The following is a 19,964-nucleotide window of genomic DNA, read 5'->3' as shown; positions in this document are numbered from 1 at the left end:
TTTCCACATATGCCAGGTTTTGGGAAAGCTTCAACCCTGCCATAAAACCTGCATCCCTAATTCCAAGCTTTTGGGGAAATGTTCAGCAGAGTGCTGGTAGATTGTGTGGGGCCCCATCAAAAACAAAAGGGAGCTACTAGTATCTTCTTGCCATTATGGATGTGGCTACTTGATTTCCAGATACTATTCCGCTAAGAACAATTTGAGTTAAATAACTAACTGAAGATTGATTTAGCAAAAGTGGACTGGAAACAGCTACTTGAAGGTAAATCAGTGTCAGAGCAGTGGGAGGCATTCAAAGGGGAGATTCAAGGGGTTGAGAGTAAACATGTTTCCACAAAGAAAAAGGGTGGGACGGCCAAATCTAGAGCCCCATGGATGTCAAGGAGCTTACAGGGTAAGATGAGGCAGAAAAGGAAAGCTTATGTCCAACACCGAGAACGACAGAAAGCTAAGAGGAGTATAGTAAGTGGAGGGGTGAAATCAAAAAGGAAATTAGGAAAGCAAAGAGAAGGCATGAAAGAATATTGGCAAGCAAAATCAAGTTGAACCCAAAGATGTTTTATCAATACATTAAGAGTAAGAGGCTAACTAAGGAAAGAGTAGGGCCCATAAAAGACCAAAAAGGTAACCTATGTGTAGGGGCGGAAGATGTTGGTATTGTTCTTAATGAATATTTCTCGTCTGTCTTCAAAAGAGGGGGACAATGCAGATGTTGTAGTTAAGGAAGAGGGGTGTGAAGTATTGGATATGATAAACATAGGGAAAGAGAAAGTATTAATGGGATTAGCATCCTTGAAAACTGATAAATCATCAGGGCCGGATGAAATGGAACCCAGGCTGTTAAAAAAAGCAAGAGGGGAAATAGTGGAAGGCCTGACCATCATTTTCTAGTCCTCACTAGATACAGGTGTCAGAGGATTGGAGAACTGTTAATTTTGTACCTCTGTTTAAAAAGGGAGCAAGGGATAGACTGAATAATTACAGGTCAGTCAGTCTAACCTCAGTAGTGGGCAAATTATTGGAATATATTCTGAGAGACAGGATAAACTGTCACTTAGAAAGGCACAGGTTAATCAAGGATAGTCAACATGGATTTGTTAAAGGAAGATCTTGTTTGACCAACTTGATCAAATTTTTTGAAGAAGTAACAAGGAAGATAGATGAGCGTAGTGCAGTTGAAATGGTCTACATGGATTTTAGTAAGGCTTCTGACAAGGTTCCACATGGCAGACTGGTTAAAAAAATAAAATCCCATGGGATCCAGGGAAATGCAGCAAGGTGGATACAGTGGCAGGAAAGAAAGGGTAATTGTTGACTGTGTTTTTGCGACTGGAGGGCTGTTTCCAGTGGTGTTTCACAGGGCTCAGTACTGAGACCCCTGCTTTTTGTGGTATATATTAACGATTTGGATCAAGAAGTTTGCAGATGACACAAAGATTGGCCGTGTGGTAGATAGTGAGGAGGATATCTGCAGGCTGCAGGAAGATATTGATGGTATGGTCAAGTGGGCAGAAAAGTGGCAAATGGAATTCAACCTGGAGAAGTGTGAGGTGATGCATTCAGGGAGGTCAAACAAGGCAAAGGAATACACAATTAATGGGTAAGTACTGAGAAGTGTAGATGAAGTGAGGGACCTTGGAGTGAATGTCCACAGATCCCTGAAGGTAGCAGGACATTAGGTGGTTAAGGTGGTTAAGAAGGCATATGGAATCCTTTCCTTTATTAGCCGAGGTATAGAATACAAGAGCAGGGAGGGTCTGCTGGAACTGTTTAACTCATTGGTTAGGCCACAACTTCAGTACTGTGTGCAGTTCTGGTCAGGGAAAATTAGATACGGTACTCTCCTATTTAAATGCAGAACAGAGAGGAGACCTGACAAGGCTGCTCACAGCATTTAAAGGGATCTGCAGGGACAAACCAGTGTACACAACCTTAACCCTACACGCTGTGGATGCTGGAGAGACCCCTCCCATAAGACAAAATCACTATTGCCTGGGTCCCAGCAAAGTGACCCAGAATCGGGAGGAAATTCAGATTGAAGACCTAGAAATTAAAGAATTAAATTCTGAAGGGAGACACAGAAAAGCTCATAAGCCAAAGGAAAACCCTAAGCCCAAAAAGGTCTTTGTGCCAGGTTTGGAGGGTGGTGATGGTGGTGGCAACTGCAAGTCAAGTATCCTAACTGAGGAGGAATTGTTGGTCAGGCTGGATGAGCACAGAAAAAAAAAACATACAAAAAGCACAGGATGATTTTCACCAAGTTATCTCGATGTTGTGGCCATTTCAGAGACATGGGTAGAGCAGGGACAGGAATGGATGTTGCGGGTTCCGGGATTTAGATGTTTCACTAAGAACAGAGAAGAGGGTAAAAGAGGGGGGGGTGTGGCATTGTTAATCAAGGAAAGTATTACAGCGGCAGAAAGGACGTTTGAGGACTCGTCTACTGAGGTAGTCTGGGCCGAGGTTAGAAACAGGAGAGGAGAGGTCACCCTGTTGGGAGTTTTCTATAGACCTCCAAATAGTTCCAGAGATGTAGAGGAAAGGATAGCAAAGATGATTCTTGACAGGAGCGAGAGTAACAGGGTAGTGGTTATGGGGGACTTTAACTTTCCAAATATTGACTGGAAATACTATAGTTCGAGTACTTTAGATGGGTCTGTTTTTGTCCAGTGTGTGCAGGAGGGTTTTCTGACACAGTATGTAGACAGGCCAACCAGGGGCGATGCCACATTGGATTTGGTACTGGGTAATGAACCCGGCCAGGTGTTAGATTTAGAAGTTGGTGAGCACTTTGGTGATAGTGATCACAATTCGGTTAGGTTTACCTTAGCGATGGGCAGGGACAGGCATATACAGCAGGGCAAGAATTATAGCTGGGGGAAAGGAAATTATGATGCGATTAGGCAAGATTTAGGATGCGTAGGATGGGGAAGGAAACTGCAGGGGATGGGCACAATCGAAATGTGGAGCTTATTCAAGGAGCAGCTACTGCGTGTCCTTGATAAGTATGTACCTGTCAGGCAGGGAGGAAGTTGTCGAGCGAGGGAGCCGTGGTTTACTAAAGAAGTTGAAGAGCTTGTCAAGAGGAAGAAGAAGGCTTATGTTAGGATGAGACGTGAAGGCTCAGTTAGGGCGCTTGAGAGTTACAAGCTAGCCAGGAAGGATCTAAAGGGAGAGATAAGAAGAGCAAGGAGAGGACACGAGAAGTCATTGGCGGATAGGATCAAGGAAAACCCTAAGGCTTTCTATAGGTATATCAGGAATAAAAGAATGACTAGAGATAGGTTAGGGCCAATCAAGGATAGTAGTGGGAAGTTGTGTGTGGAATCGGAGGAGATAGGGGAAGTGTTAAATGAATATTTTTCGTCAGTATTTACAGTGGAGAAAGAAAATGTTGTCGAGGAGAATACTGAGATACAGACTACAAGGCTAGATGGGATTGAGGTTCACAAGGAGGAGGTGTTAGCAATTTTGGAAAGTGTGAAAATAGATAAGTCCCCTGGGCCAGATGGGATTTATCCTAGGATTCTCTGGGAAGCCAGGGAGGAGATTGCAGAGCCTTTGTCCTTGATTTTTATGTCGTCATTGTCGACAGGAATAGTGCCGGAAGACTGCAGGATAGCAAATGTTGTCCCCTTGTTCAAGAAGGGGAGTAGAGACAGCCCTGGTAATTATAGACCTGTGAGCCTTATTTCGGTTGTGGGTAAAATGTTGGAAAAGGTTATAAGAGATAGGATTTATAATCATCTTGAAAAGAATAAGTTCATTAGAGATAGTCAGCACGGTTTTGTGAAGGGTAGGTCGTGCCTCACAAACCTTATTGAGTTTTTTGACGAGGTGACCAAACAGGTGGATGAGGGTAAAGCCGTGGATGTGGTCTATATGGATTTCAGTAAGGCGTTTGATAAAGTTCCCCACGGTAGGCTATTGCAGAAAATACAGAAGTATGGGATTGAAGGTGAATTAGTGCTTTGGATCAGAAATTGGCTAGCTGAAAGAAGACAGAGGGTGGTGGTTGATGGTAAATGTTCATCCTGGAGTATAGTTTCTAGTGGTGTACCGCAAGGATCTGTTTTGGGGCCACTGCTGTTTGTCATTTTTATAAATGACCTGGATGAGGGCGTAGAAGGGTGGGTTAGTAAATTTGCGGATGACACGAAGGTCGGTGGAGTTGTGGATAGTGCCGAAGGATGTTGTAGGTTACAGAGGGACATAGATAGGCTGCAGAGCTGGGCTGAGAGATGGCAAATGGAATTTAATGCGGAAAAGTGTGAGGTGATTCACTTCGGAAGGAGTAACAGGAATGCAGAATACTGGGCTAATGGGAAGATTCTTGGTAGTGTAGATGAGCAGAGAGATCTTGGTGTCCAGGTACATAAATCCCTGAAAGTTGCCACCCAGGTTAATAGAGCTGTTAAGAAGGCATATGGTGTGTTAGCTTTTATTAGTAGGGGGATCGAGTTTAGGAGCCACGAGGTCATGCTGCAGCTGTACAGAACTCTGGTGCGGCCGCACCTGGAGTATTGCGTGCAGTTCTGGTCACCGCATTATAGGAAGGATGTGGAAGCTTTGGAAAAGGTGCAGAGGAGATTTACTAGGATGTTGCCTGGTATGGAGGGAAGGTCTTACGAGGAAAGGCTGAGGGACTTGAGGTTGTTTTCGTTAGAGAGATGGAGGAGAAGAGGTGACTTAATAGAGACATATAAGATAATCAGAGGGCTGGACAGGGTGGATAGTGAGAGCCTTTTTCCTCGGATGGTGATAGCAAACACGAGGGGACATAGTTTTAAGTTGAGGGGTGATAGATATAGGACAGATGCCAGAGGTAGTTTCTTTACACAGAGAGTAGTAGGGGCGTGGAACGCCCTGCCTGGAACAGTAGTAGACTCGCCAACTTTAAGGGCATTTAAGTGGTCATTGGATAGACATATGGATGAAAATGGAATAGTGTCGGTCAGATGGTTTCACAGGTCGGCGCAACATCGAGGGCTGAAGGGCCTGTACTGCGCTGTAATGTTCTATGTTCTATGTTCTAACTACCTATTCTCTCAGTAAGCAGAGAAATACTGATAACTGCTATGTTTGAATCATTGAGTGACTGTCATGCGACAAGCCCTTCCCCATCTGTGGTTTTTAAGCTGGTGTTGTTCTCTGCAGCAGAGGAGAAGCAACTGGACTCTGACATGAGCAGACGCTAAGTGGGGGTCCCTCTCTCTCTCCATTCCAGCTTGAAAGCTTTCTAATCCTGCTTGTTGACTGACCACCTTTGCATACTCTGACTACAATCAGAAACTCCATTGGAGGAAATTATCTGCATCACTGTCGCCAAAAGACCCACCAAACCAGTCATCTACCTCTTCAAACTAAAAGCCTCAGGACCACTGAATTCAGCTAGAAGCCAGCCGAATCACCAAACTTCACAGACTGTGTACCTTTATTTATAGACTCTAACTCAACCAATCTACCTTTCCCTACTCTGTAACCTATTTGTGTGTGTAAACCTCTATAATAGTGTGTATGTGAGTAAAAGTTAGCATGTTTTTTATTTGTTTGGTTTAGGTACAATAAAGTTCACCTCTTTCTTTGGTAACTTAAGAAAACCTGTCCTATTTGTTCTTGTTATGATCATAGCAAATAAGTAATCAAACACCTACTGAATTGACATGTACACCCACTTTAAGGAAGAATTAAACCTACTGTGGTCGAACAATGAGAGAGAAAAGAGGGAAGCCCTTCAACCCCTCCTCACCTGACCATAACAGAAGGCAGACCCCAACGATTTCCCAGGAAGGGTTTCCCCTCCAACACTGGGACCCAATGATTTTTTTTTAAACTTACCTGCTGTAGGCCCCAGATCTCCTACATTCCTCAACAGCAACCACCTCTCCAGGTGGTGCTGCTGAGCCTTCATAGTTGCTGGCCCTTTGATTGGGCCAGCAGGATCAGGAGCCTACCCACCATCCTTAATTGGACGGCAAGCCACAGGTAGCCATTTAGGAGGGTGCCTGTGGTAAAACTGCCGAGGGAGTCCTTTTTTACCCCCATCATTGGGGTCCCGACACCACTCGTAAAATTCAGCCCATAGTCTCAGGATAAGGGGATCACCAGTTAATCACTCATTGAGAAGAGGAAAAATTTGTTCACTCAGGCGGTTGTGGCGGCACGGTGGCGCGGTGGTTAGCACTGCAGCCTCACAGCTCCAGGAACCCGGGTTCGATTCTGGGTACTGCCTGTGTGGAGTTTGCAAGCTCTCCCTGTGTCTGCGTGGGTTTTCTCCGGGTGCTCCGGTTTCCTCCCACAAGCCAAAAGACTTGCAGGTTGGTAGGTAAATTGGCCATTAAAAATTGTCACTAGTATAGGTAGGTGGTAGGGAAATATAGGGACAGGTGGGGATGTTTGGTAGGAATATGGGATTAGTGTAGGATTAGTATAAATGGGTGGTTGATGGTCGGCACAGACTCGGTGGGCCGAAGGGCCTGTTTCAGTGCTGTATCTCTAATCTAATCTAATCTAATCTAAGGAGTCTGTACGCCAGAGGGGCTGTGGATGTTCATTGTTGAGTATATTCAAACTGAGATTGATAGATTTTTGGGCAATACCGTAATCAAGGGATATGGAGACAGGGTGCAAAACTGGAATTGATGTAACAGTTCAGCCATCTTACTGAATGGCTGAGCAGACTCGATGGACCATGTGGCCCACTCCTGCTCCTAATTCTTATGCTCCTATTTCTCTGACAAAAGTCTGCTGTTTCTATGTTCTTTCTCATTTCAACCAGCCCATTCCCATCAGCTGTTGTCCATCTATTCTTTTAAATTTTTAATGTTTAAACAGCAACCCATCAGTCTTGAGTTCTAGTACCAATTTTAAATTTGATCTTTATCCATGCATCATGCTGAATGCTTTCAATTTTAAGTCAGCAGCAGGAGCATTACAGCGATCATCAGGAAAAAATGAAGAAAATGTTATTTACCTTTTTAACATCTCCAATAATAATTAATATCTGGAAGTATGATATTCCATATGAGTAAAAGTTAATTTTCAGTGCCAGAGAGATTGTTTGGCAGTAATTAAGACTTATCATACTGTTAAAACTTTATTTACTCTGGAATGAACAAGCTCTAACTTTTTCTGGCAAGCATAAATGGGTATCTATCACAAGTACAGCAAACTCATGCAGTTGCATGCATTTCAGTGCTGTCTCTCGGTGAGATGTGGGTATAGCATAGCTTCTGGAGGAGCAGGGCAACACAGATAGCAACTTCCTGATTTCTGCATGTAATTGCTCATGTGCAATCGCTGGAAGATGCTGTCTGAATGACACTTTAAGAATGGTCAGCGCGGTCAGCCTCACCATTATTTCTACAGCAAAATGCAGTCCTGCAGCACCAGAGGAGTGCAGTGCATTTTTATCGGCTGTCAACTGGCCCTCTGCTTTACCAGTCTGGCACTGTCAGCTTATTGTGTTGTTTATGTAACCTTCATCTTTTTGACTCTTTTGAGCTCTGATAAATTCCAGCCATTCATTACTGAAGTGAATGATTTTTGACATTTGAAAAATAGTGTTGGAGGAGCCTGAACAGTCTTATCGCGTGTTTTGGTCAGCTACTTTCTTGCTCCTCCAGGGCTATGATATTTAAATGGCAATTCTTCCTGCTGACAGAACGGAAGTGAAAGAGGAGATTTAAAATCAGCAGTGGGAACTGAGAGTAAAGCTTGGATTGAGAGCAGTTATTTAAATATCAGAGTCCTGGGGAAACAAACTCTTACAATGTTGCTGCTGGATCCACCATCTTTATTTTAATTTATTCCACCAGCAAGAAAAACCTCAGTGTACCATGTATAAGATGACTTCTCCTTCCCACAAATTTAGCCCAGATGAAGGTTCCATATTAAATGCAGGTTGTTATCATCATGTATGATTTTATATGGTACATTTTTTCAAATGTGATGTTGGATATTGAACAATATGGTGCTCCATTGGGATGGAAGGCCATATACCAAGTTGATAGCTATGGATTTAGTATAGTACTTTAAGGAGCTTATGAATTGCAATTATTTGGAAAAAATATAGTAACTAATTTTAATTTTTCAGGACACAATTGTACCCAAAAGTAACAACAGGATAAACAAATTGACAAGATTCTGTAGAGGAAGAGGGATGCAGAACATGCAGACTTTCTTGCTAATGAACTAATACTTTTTCTAAACACTTGAACTGCTGGTCACATCTGATCTGTAAATATTACATAAGACTAATAGTGAAGCTTTGGAATTCTCTACCCCAGAAGGTTGCAGATGCTCCATCGTTGAATGCATTTAAGGATGGGGTAGACAGAATTTTGGTCTCTCAGGGAATCAAGGGGGTTGGCGAGTGGGTGAGAAAATGGAGTTGCATCCTAAGATCACCCATGATTGTTTTGAATGGCGGAGCAGGCTCGATGGGCCATATGGTCTACTTCTGCACCTATTTCTTGTGTCCTTGTTTCCGATCATTAAAGGGGTTTTGGCCAAATGAGTTATGCTCCAGTGATTGTCCTAAAAATGGAGATTCTTCCCCGGTTGCTATGCGTTTTCAAATTCCAGGTTAATATACAGATTAGACTGACATATTACTTAGTTTCATTCCATGTAGAACTGCATCACTTCTTCACAGGTCAACTGCAGGTAGTGTAAGAGCAGGTGTAGAAATGCTGCTTGCTATACTTTGTAACTTTCTTTCTGCTATATCAATTAAGTGCCCCAGTTCCATTGCAATCTCATCCTTTGATCTGGGTCACCCTATGATTTGGAGACTGGTTACATACAAACATACTAATTAGGAACAGGAGTAGGTCACTCGGCCCCTCAAGCCTGCTCCGCCATTCAATAGGTTCGTGGCTGAACTGATTGCTCCACATTTCCACCTACCCCCGAAAACCTTCCACCCCCTTGCTTATCAAGAATCTATCTACCTCTGCCTGAAAAATATTCAAAGACTCTACTTCCACTGCCTTTTAAGGAAGAGAATTCCAAAGACTCACAACCCTCTGAGAGAAAAAATTTCTCCTCATCTCTGTCTTAAATGGGCGACCTCTTATTTTTAAACATTGACCCTTAGTTCTAGATTCTCCCACAAAAGGAAACATCCTTTCGACATCCACCCTGTTAAGACCCCTCAGGATCTTATAGTTTCAATCAAGTCGTCTCTTACTCTTCTAAATTCCAGTGGATACAACCTAGCCTGTCCAAATCTTTTCTCGTAAGACAGCCCGCCCATTCCAGGTATTAGTCTAGTAAACCTTCTCTGTACTGCCTCCAATGCATTTACATCCTTCCTTAAATAAGGAGACTAGTACTGTACACAGTACTCCAGATGTGGTCTCACCAATGCCCTGTGTAGCTGAAGCATAACCTCCCTACTTTTGTATTCAATTCCCCTTGCGATAAATGATAACATTCTATTAGCTTTCCTAATTACGTGCTGTACCTGCATACTAACCTTTTGTGATTCATGAACTAGGACACCCAGATCTCAGAGCTCTGCAATCTCTCACCATTTAGATAACATGCTTCTTTTTTATTCTTCCTGCCAAAGTGGACAATTTCACACTTACCCACATAATACTCCATTTGTCAGGTCTTTGCCCACTCACTTAACCTATCTGTATCCCTTTGTAGCCTCCTTATATCCTCTTCACAAGTTACTTTCCTACCTTTCTTTGTGTCATCAGTAAATTTAGCAACCATACCTTCAGTCCCTTCATCTAAGTCATTTATATAAATTGTATAAAGTTGACATCCCAGCACAGGTCCCTGTGGCACACCACTTGTTACATCTTGCCAACCAGAAAATGACCCATTTATGCCTACTCTCTGTTTCCTGTTAGCTAGCCAATCTTCTATCCATGCCAATATGTTACCCCCCTACACCATGAGCTTTTATTTTCTGCAATAACCTTTGATGTGGCACCTTATCAAATGTCTTCTGGAAATCTAAGCACAAATCATCCACCAGTTCCCCTTTATCCACAGCACATGTAACTCCCTCAAATAACTCCAATAAATTGGTTAAACATGATTTCCCTTTCACAAAACCATGTTGACTCTGCCTGATTACCTTGAATTTTTCGAAATGCCCTGCTATAACATCTTTTATAACAGCTTCTAATATTTTCCCCAAGACAGATGTTAAACTAACTGGCCTGTAGTTTCCTGCTTTCTGTCTCCCTCCCTTTTTGAATAAAGGAGTTACATTCGCTATTTTCCAATCTAACGGAACCTTCCCCGAATCTAGGGAATTTTGGAAAATTAAAACTAACGCCTCAACTATCTCACCAGCTACTTCTTTTAACACCCTAGGATGAAGTCCATCAGGACCCGAGGACTTGTCAGCCCACAACTCCAATAATTTTTTAATACCACTTTCCTGGTGATTGTACTTTTCTTGAGTTCCTCCCTCCCTTCCATTTCCTGACTTACAGCTAATACTGGGATGTTACTTGTATCCTCAATAGTGAAGACCGATACAAAATACTTGTTCTGCCATCTCCTTATTATCCATTATAAATCCCCAGACTCACTTTCTATAGGACCAACTTGGTTAACTTTTCTTTTTAAAATATCTATCAAAACTCTTACTATCTATCTTTATATTTCTAGCTAGCTTTCTCTTGTACTCTAATTTTACCTTCCTTATCAATCTTTCAGTCATTCTTTGCTGTTTTTTATATTCTATCCAATCTTCTGACCCATCTTTGCACAATTATAGGCTTTTTCTTTAAGTCTGATACTATCTTTAACTCATTTAGTTAACCAAGGATGGCGGGTCCCACCCTTGGAATTTTTCTTTCTTGTTGAAATGTATCTATTCTGCGTATTCTGAAGTATCCCCTTAAATATCTGCCACTGCATCTTTATTGACCTATCCCTTAACCTAATTTGCCAATTCATTTTAGCTAGCTCTGCTTTCATGCCCTCATAATTGCCCTTATTTAAGTTTAAAATACTAGTCTTAGACCTACTCTTCTCTCCTTCAAACTGAATGTAAAATTCAATCATATTACGATCGCTGCTACCTGGGGGAACCTTAACTATGAGGTTATTAATTAATCCTATCTCGTTGCACAATACCAGGTCGAGTATAGCCTGCTCTCTGGTTGGTTCCAGAACGTATGGTCCAAGAAATTATCCCGAAAACATTCTATGTACTCCTCATTTAGGCAACCTCTGCCAATCTGATTTTTCCAGTCTATATGTAGGCTAAAATCCCCCATAATTATCACTGTACCTTTCTGATCTGACAAGCTGCCATTATTTCTTCCTTTATACCCCGTCCTACATGTGGTTAATGTTAGGTGGCCTGTACACCACTCCCACAAGTGACTTCTTGCCTTTATGATTTCTCATCTCGACCCAAACTGCTTCTACATCCTGTTTTCCTGAACTTAGGTCATCCCTCTCTATTGCGCTAATACCATCATTAATTAACAGAGCTACCCCTCCATCTTTCCCTAGCTTCCTAAATGCCATGTACCCTTCAATATTCAGGTCCCAATCTAGGTCATCCTGCAGCCATGTCTCTGTAATGGCTATCAGATCATACATATTTATTTCTATTTGCACACTCAGTTCATCTGTTTGGTTTCAAATGCGACATACATTCAGATACAGAGCCTTTAGTTTTGTCCTTTGATGATTTTTGTAACCTCTAGTCTTATCTGTTGATTTACACTTAGATTTGTACGCTCTGTCCCTTCCTGTCAACAGTCTATCATTTCCCATATTAATACCTTTCTCTCTTGCCTTGTCTCTACTCCTTGATTTACCACATATCTTCCCAAATTTGATCCCTTGACCTCACTGTTCAGTTTAAAACCCTCTCTGCTTCCCTAATTATATGGCTCGCTAGAACACCGGCCCCAGCATGGTTCAGGTGTAGACCGTCCCAACAGTACAGCCACCACTTTCCACAGTACGGGTGCCAGTGCTCCACGAACTGGAACCCACTTCTACCACACCAGTCTTTGAGCCATGCATTAATTTCTCTAATCTTATATGATCTATTCCAATTTGCATGTGGCTCAGGTAATCACAGATTATTACCTTTGAGGTTCTGCTTCTTAATTTGGTGCCTAGTTCCTCATGCTGACTATGCAGAACCTCTCCTTGTCCTGCCTATGTCTTTGGTACCTACATGGACCACGACAATCCTCCCCATCCCACTGAAAGTTCCTCTCCAGACGTTAGCAGATGTCCCAAATCCTGGCACCAGGCAGGCAACACAGCCGTCTGGACTCTCGCTCTTGGCTGCAGGGAACAATGTCAATCCCCCTAACTATACATTGCCCTACTACCACTACATTCCTTTTTTCTCTCTGCACTTGAATGACTTCCTGTACCATGGTGCCATAGTCAGGTTGTTCATCCACCCTGCAGCCCCCACTCTCATCCAAACAAGCTGAAAGAATCTCAAACCTGTTGGACAATCGCAAAGGTTGAGGCTCCTGCACTCCTGCCCTCTGGGTCCACTTACCTGCCTCAGCTGCAGCTACACTCTCCTGTCCCTGACAACTGACCAAATCAGAAGACCCTATCCTAAGGGGTGTGACCGCCTCCTGGTACAAAATTATTATTTTTTTATTCATTCATGGGATGTGGGCGTCGCTGGCTAAGCCAGCATTTATTGCCCATCCCTTACTGCCCTTGAGAAGGTGGTGGTGAGCTGCCTTCTTGAACCGCTGCAGTCCTTGTGAGGTAGGTACACCCACAATGCTGTTAGGAAGGGAGTTCCAGGATTTTGACCCAGCGACAGTGAAGGAACGGCGATATAGTTCCAAGTCAGGATGGTGTGTGATTTGGACGGGAACCTGCAGGTGGTGATGTTCCCATGCATCTGCTGCCCTTGTCCTTTGAGGTGGTAAAGGTCGTGGGTTTGGAAGGTGCTGTCTAAGGAGCCTTGGTGCGTTGCTGCAGTGCATCTTGTAGATGGTACACACTGCTGCCAGTGTGTGTCGGTGGTGGACGGAGTGAATGTTAGCGGATGGTGTGCCAATCAAGTGGGCTGCTTTGTCCTGGATGGTATCAAGCTTCTTGAGTGTTGTTGGAGCTGCACCCATCCAGGCAAGTGGAGAGTATTCCATCACACTCCTGACTTGTACCTTGTAGATGGTGGACAGGCTTTGGGGAGTCAGGAGGTGAGTTACTCGTCGCAGGATTCCTAGCCTCTGACCTGCTCTTGTAGCCACACTACTTATATGGCTACTCCAGTTCAGTTTCTGGTCAATGGTAGCCCCTAGCATGTTGATAGTGGGGGATTCAGCAATGGTAATGCCATTGAATGTGAAGGGGAGATGGTTAGATTCTCTCTTGTTGGAGATGGTCATTGCCTGGGACTTGTGTGGCGCAAATGTTACTTACCACTTATCAGCCCAAGCCTGGATATTGTCCAGGTCTTGCTGCATTTTTACCCGGCCTGCTTCAGTATCTGAGGATTCGCGAATGGTGCTGAACATTGTGCAATCATCAGCGAACATCCCCACTTCTGACCTTATGATTGAAGGAAGGTCATTGATGAAGCAGCTGAAGATGGTTGGGCCTAGGACACTATCCTGAGGAACTCCTGCAGTGATGTCCTGGAGCTGAGAAGATTGACCTCCAACAACCACAGCCATCTTCCTTTGCACTCGGTATGACTCCAACCAGCAGAGTGTTTTCCCCGATTCCCATTGACTCCAGTTTTGCTCGGGCTCCTTGATGCCATACTTGGTCAAATGCTGCCTTGATGACAAGGGCAGTCACTCTCACCTCACCTCTTGAGTTTAGCTCTTTTGTCCATGCTTGAACCAAGGCTGTAATGAGGTCAGGAGCTGAGTGGCCCTGGCGGAACCCAAACTGAGCATCACTGAGCAGGTTATTGCTAAGCAAGCGCTGCTTGATGGCACTGTTGATGTCACCTTCCATCACTTTACTGATGATAGAGAGTAGGCTGATGGGGCGGTAATTGGCTGGGTTGGACTTGTCCTGCTTTTTGTGTACAGGACATACCTGGGCAATTTTCCACACTGCCAGGTAGATGCCAGTGTCATAGCTATATTGGAACAGCTTGGCTAGGGGTGCGGCATGTTCTGGAGCACAGGTCTTCAGTACTATTGCTGTAATATTGTCAGGACCCATAGCCTTTGCAGTATCCAGTGCCTTCAGTCGTTTCTTGATATCACGCAGGGTGAATCAAATTGGCTGAAGTCTGGCATCTGTAATGCTGGGGACTTCAGGAGGGGGCCGAGATAGATCATCAACTTGGCACTTCTGGCTAAAGATTGTTGCAAATGCAAAATGTTCAGGTAACTCTCCCCCTCCCTGAAGTGTCGCAGCGTCTGAAGCTCGGATTCCAGTTCAATGACTCTGAGCCAAGCTCTTCGAGCTGCAAACACTTACTGTAGACGTGTTTGCCCTGGATCACAGTGGCATCCAGGAGCTCCCAAATGCTGCAGCCGTGACACATCACCTGTCCTGCCATCCTTAATGTGTTTTAATTAACTACTTAATTATTTTATTCAATGATTTAGTGTATTTTCCTTTTTTTAAATATATTAAGCTTACCACTAGTTCCTTTACTATTTTAAACATTAGGATTAGAATAGACCTTAATCACCTACCAAATACTCACCAAACAGGTAGCTTCTTCCCCAACCAATCACCTACCTGCTTGCCTATGATGTCACACTTGATTTTCTTGAATGAGCTGGTTCAACTTAACAGAGCATCTGATAGGATACAGGATTGGATAGAGGATAGCCTCTCCCAGCACTCCGCGCTCTTTTCAATGAAGCCTCTCCCGCTCTCCATGCTCTTTTCACTTAACAGCTTCTTCTACCATTCCTCTTGCTCCATTAGCCAATTCTTTCTTGAATAACCATGACATCTCTCCTGGGATAGCAAGACTTAGGTTTTTAAGTTGGTAGAATAAAAGGCTCGAAGTTCTCACTCATTTATTTGATAGTAGAACTGCAAAGGCCTTTGATTTTCTTTTTGAAGGTGTAATCTTACAGCTTTTTCCAGATAAATAATTTTCTAGCAGATGCAAAAGCTTGTTGGTGATGCAGAGCATTTTCTTCTGTTTATTTCTCCAGAAGAGAAACTGGTATCTGTTTCATTTTATCTTAATTTATATTGATCCAATGAGCTCCAATCATATCAAAAATTCTTGAGCATCCATATCTGAATGTGAATGTCAGTTCTGCTCCTTAAAAAAACCTAGCTACCACTATTTGCTTGCAAAAGAAGAACTAAAGACAAAGGTACTAACTACATCCTTGCAAGATTGTACCCTCAAACCAATCATATTTACCAGTTTTCCTCTCTTCTGGATAAAGGATTAAATTAGTGAGAGATTGGTTTCAGGGATATGGGAGTAGAAATTGGATAGTGCTGGCCTGTTGTTTTGTCTTTCACCACAAGCATTAACACACTCTTTGCCTTTGTCCCAGGACTGCTTTGTTATTCGATCTCTCCTGCGCTCTCTGCCCGATCACACACCTCCCCTTTTGTTCTCTTCCCCACCATTCCCCCCCACCACCCCATTCACTTGCTTAAAACTTAATTCTTTTCTAACCTTTGCCAGTTCTGATGAAAGGTCACAGACCTGAAACGTTAACTCTGCTTCTCTCTCCACAGATGCTGCCTGACCTGCTGAGTATTTCCAGCACTTCCTGTTTTTGTTTCAGATTTCCAGCATCTGCAGTATTTTGCTTTTATTATAGAATTAGGATGATCCCTGCACCAAAAAACATATGTCAGAGGCCATCAAAATTGGGCTCATTTAAATTAGACCAGCAAACTGTGGACACTGGAGAAATGAATATCAATTTTGGACCACTGCAACATTGGCAGTGGCCCTCAGATAGGTCCTCGGATCCTGTGGAGAGTAGGTGATCAGGAAGGAGTTGAACAGGGACTGGCAACAGTCTTCCGGTCTGCTGTGGAACTAGGAGCACTCCTGCACCTCCTGGCTCCAAATTCAGGTGTGATTTGTTTTGTTTTTAGGAAACTTACCTTTTTGGTAGCAGCCTCCACGTAGACCTGGTTCTCCTGAATGTAAATGGCCTGGTGCAGCTACTGTTAGGACAGCAGAATTTTGGGAAGGAAGCCTAAAAAAAAGGTGATAGGCCTCTCGTTAACATAAGCAAGGGGTTGGACATATTTCAGGTGTCTTTGAGTCATAGGATACAGCTCCATGAAATTGGACCTTTTTTGCGCCCGTTTTCCATGGTCCAATTTCTATATCCTGTATTTTCAGTGATGAATTGCTGATTTTCCCTTTCCTCCCCATACCTCCCATTTAAACTTTTTTCTTAACTTTATCTTTTTCTGCATGAATAAGTATAATGCACAATGCATGGTGTGGATCTTTGTGTTTGGGTGTATCCTTTTGCATCACGTATTAGTCAATAAACAATATAACGGATGTCTTTTGGGTGAACCTCTTTTTATAATTTTGTATCATTCTGTATCTTTGATTGGTTGGCCCACCTTGTCTAAGACCAAACCAATTTCTCATGCTGCTCCCATTTTCTTTCTTAGAATTTGATAATACATGCCTATGTTTTCCTCATTTTTAATCAAATCAATCAGTTGAGTTATGAATTTCAATAGTGTAAATCTAGCTTTATTCAAAATGGGATTTCCCACCACACCATGTTCATTACTCTTGCATTTTGGAGTGTGTTGTCTGCAGTGACATTTGTTTTTTGTTGCATTGGCTGATTGGCGGCTTCTTTTAGAAATAAATGTTTGTACGGTGGTGAGGTGCTCCCTGTGTCAATGGAGGGATTTCCAGAAGCATGTAAAAGAAAATCTTACCTAAACTAAATTATCCCTGGTCATCAGTAGTCTTCCTGATTGACACAATCTCGTTCTGAAGAGTAGAAAGATTGAATGGGTCCTCCTATTTTGGGGGGAATTAAAGGAAAGAGACAGGAAAACAAACATAACGCTCCTTCCTTGCTTATACACCCAAAGGTCCCTGACTTCTAAAAGTCTTTTTAACTCATTCCTGCCAAATCTCTTCCTTGAGTCACAGGAAAGTGCCACAACTAAATGGAAAACTGAGAAATTCCTTCCTGGAGAAATTAATCTTTGGTCAATCTTACTAGTCTTATCCATAAAGGGAATATTATAAACAAGTATTTCTCACAACCAGTCTGTACATAAATAAAATAACTACAGAGGGATATAAATTTGAAATCCAGAGCCATACAGTATAGGACAAAAGTTGTAAATTGGGAATGTCAGCAGGAACATCTGTTGGAAAAAAACCAATTACAAACCTTTAGCATGAGGAAAAAGAGGTCCTTAGTATGACCAATTCTAGAATACATGCAAAAACAAATAATGGTAAACATAACTGAACAAATATCATCCTTCAGGGTTTGAATACTTCTCAGTATTTCTCAGGAACTAAACAATAATAAAAAGGCATACAACTTCAAAATGAGTGTTACAAATTCTGGAAGACGATCTATGACATGGTCTTTAGTGTTATGTTCAAATATTTATATATTAAATGTATTTCAAAATGTTGATAATAAGGAAAGATTATGCTGTTTCCCAATTCACTCAGCTGTTAGGGCATTTCGCACTAATAAAATGAGTTAGAGACAACAGTCTTTCTTCAAAATTATATGAACATTGGAATAGCAAAGGATGTTTGTAATAAGACATAAGCAATTTCAAATCAAAATAAATATATAAAAAGTAAAATTATATTTATGTATATGATTTTATATATGCAGACAGAACACTGAAAATTTAGTAACCAGCAGAATCCAACAAACTAACTGAAATTAAAGTTACTGGCACCAAACAAGTGCTCGGAATGTTCTTCTATTTAATTAAGAAATAAGTTTGCGATTAAATTAGCCAATTTTTTTAAAGTCTCTGATGTTTTCTTATCAGTATCCATAGAGCAATTTGCTAATGGATCATGTAGTTAATGTAGATAAAATTAGAAATCATATTTCTTTTACCAAGGAAAAGTTGTGGAAGTTGTTTTTTGTTAATTAGATGGTTAGGCTGTTACACTGAAAGCTTATCTTCTCTTAGCCATGTAAAATATGATTTTTTAATAACGTTAGATTATCCACCATAGATTTGGCTTTTCTCTTTTAACATCACATCATTTTAGAGAAAAAATCTCCTAGTTCGAACCATGTGCACTTTATCCTCCCCCATTGTGTTAACACAAGATCTTAGATACATTGGCTAATTGATGCTGCAAGAGATTATGTGAAGACACCATCTGTGAGCTGTTGTAGAACATGCTCAGCGATTGCTTAGTTAAAAATAGCAGTGGTCTTCCAAACATTCCATTCTCACCTTCAATTTTCTATCTGATCTGGGAATGTAGATGCACTTTATGCTTGGCTGGACCCTGACATGTCTTTGTAATGAGAAGAACCAAGCTTTGATACTCTTGTAGCCAGCAGTCATTCCAGTGGATGAGTCTGCCACAATGAGCTCTTGTACTGAGATTGGAGCAGGATTTACACTTCAAAATATATGATGTTGGAGGACAGGGAAGACATGTCAGTAACCAAGCTTATAGTGCAGGACAACTGTCAGAAAATTAGGGAAGATGACTAAGTAAATCAAGGTTATCCAAGGAAAATAATGATTAGAGTAGAAGATGGTGCAACAAGATGAGTGCACCAGATTGCTTTAATGAAAATTTCACATCCCTTTCTCTCTGCTAGCTATAAAAAACCTAGGAACTCTGAGAGCATTACCATCGCTGAATCCCGCACTATCAACATCATAGGGGCTACCATTGACCAGAAACTGAACTGGAATAGCCGTATAAATACCGTGGCTACAAGAGGAGGTCAGAGGCTAGGAATCCTGAGGCAAGTAACTCACCTCCTGACTCCCCAAAGCCTGTCCAGCATCTACAAGGCACAAGTCAGGAGTGTGATGGAATACTCTCCACTTGCCTGGATGGGTGCAGCTCCAACAACACTCAAGAAGCTCGACACCATCCAGGACACAGCAGCCCACTTGATTGGCACCCCATCTACAAACATTCACTCCGTCCACCACCGACGCACAGTGGCAGCAGTGTGTACCATCTACAAGATGCACTGCAGCAATGCACCGGCTCCTTAGACAGCACCTTCCAAACCCACGACCACTACCAACTAGAAGGACAAGGGCAGCAAATGCATGGGAACACCACCACCTGCAAGTTCCCCTCCAAGTCACACACCATCCTGACTTGGAACTATATCGCCGTTCCTTCACTGTCGCTGGGTCAAAATCCTGGAACTCCCTTCCTAACAGCACCACACCACCACCTTCTCAAGGTGTGTGAGCATTTTCTAACAACTGGTGTGTCCTATATTTTTTTTAAAGTAACGTTTATTACTACTAGTAAGGTGTATTAAGTATTAGTAGGGTTTATCAGTATTAATAAGGTTTATTAACATTAAGGTTTAGTAATAGTAGTAAAGTTTATTAGTATTGGTAAAGGTTTATTAGCAGTAGCAATGTTATTAACTAACAGGTAAAGGAATGGCAGGGCTGCTCCAACATCCTGTGCTATGTGGGAACTATGCTATCCTGGATAACCATATGTATCAACTGTCATCAGTTCCAGCAGCTTGAGTTCCAGGTTTTGGAACTTGAGCAACACCTGGCTTCACTGCGGTGCATCTGTGAGGCTGAGAGCTTCGTGGATAGCACATTTATAGATGTGGTCACCCCATAGCATAAGAGTATGCAGGGAGAAAGGGAATGGGCAACCGCCAGACAGTCAAGAAGAAACAGGCAGGTAGTGTGGGAGACCCTTGAATGTGTCTTACTCTCCAATCAGTACTGAGTACTGAGGAAAGTGATGGTTCATCTGGGAGTACAGCCAGAGCCAAATCCATGGCACCACGGCTGCACAGAGGGGCAAATACTTTGAAGAGCGATAGTGATCGGAGATC

The 19,964-nt window shown here is 42.4% G+C and overlaps 1 protein-coding gene across 5 annotated transcripts in view; it reads right to left on the bottom strand.

The window, feature by feature from the left end:
• LOC137373462 (MAPK/MAK/MRK overlapping kinase-like) overlaps nucleotides 1–19,964 on the bottom strand; it is a 208,999-nt gene that overhangs the window by 20,096 nt on the left and 168,939 nt on the right. For 2 of the 5 annotated variants that reach the window (XM_068038288.1, XM_068038289.1), the window contains exon 13: nucleotides 16,843–16,927. The exons of the other annotated variants lie outside the window; for them this stretch is intronic. In XM_068038288.1, the coding sequence (XP_067894389.1) occupies nucleotides 16,853–16,927 (75 nt within the window). In that variant the 3' untranslated portion in view covers nucleotides 16,843–16,852. The remainder of the gene's footprint in view (nucleotides 1–16,842; nucleotides 16,928–19,964) is intronic. 5 annotated transcript variants of the gene reach the window in all.

This window comes from Heterodontus francisci, chromosome 9, assembly GCF_036365525.1.
Source record: "Heterodontus francisci isolate sHetFra1 chromosome 9, sHetFra1.hap1, whole genome shotgun sequence".
Lineage (NCBI taxonomy): Eukaryota > Metazoa > Chordata > Chondrichthyes > Heterodontiformes > Heterodontidae > Heterodontus > Heterodontus francisci.
Note: the sequence above shows the minus strand (reverse complement) of the source record. Positions and strands in the feature narration are given on the sequence as shown.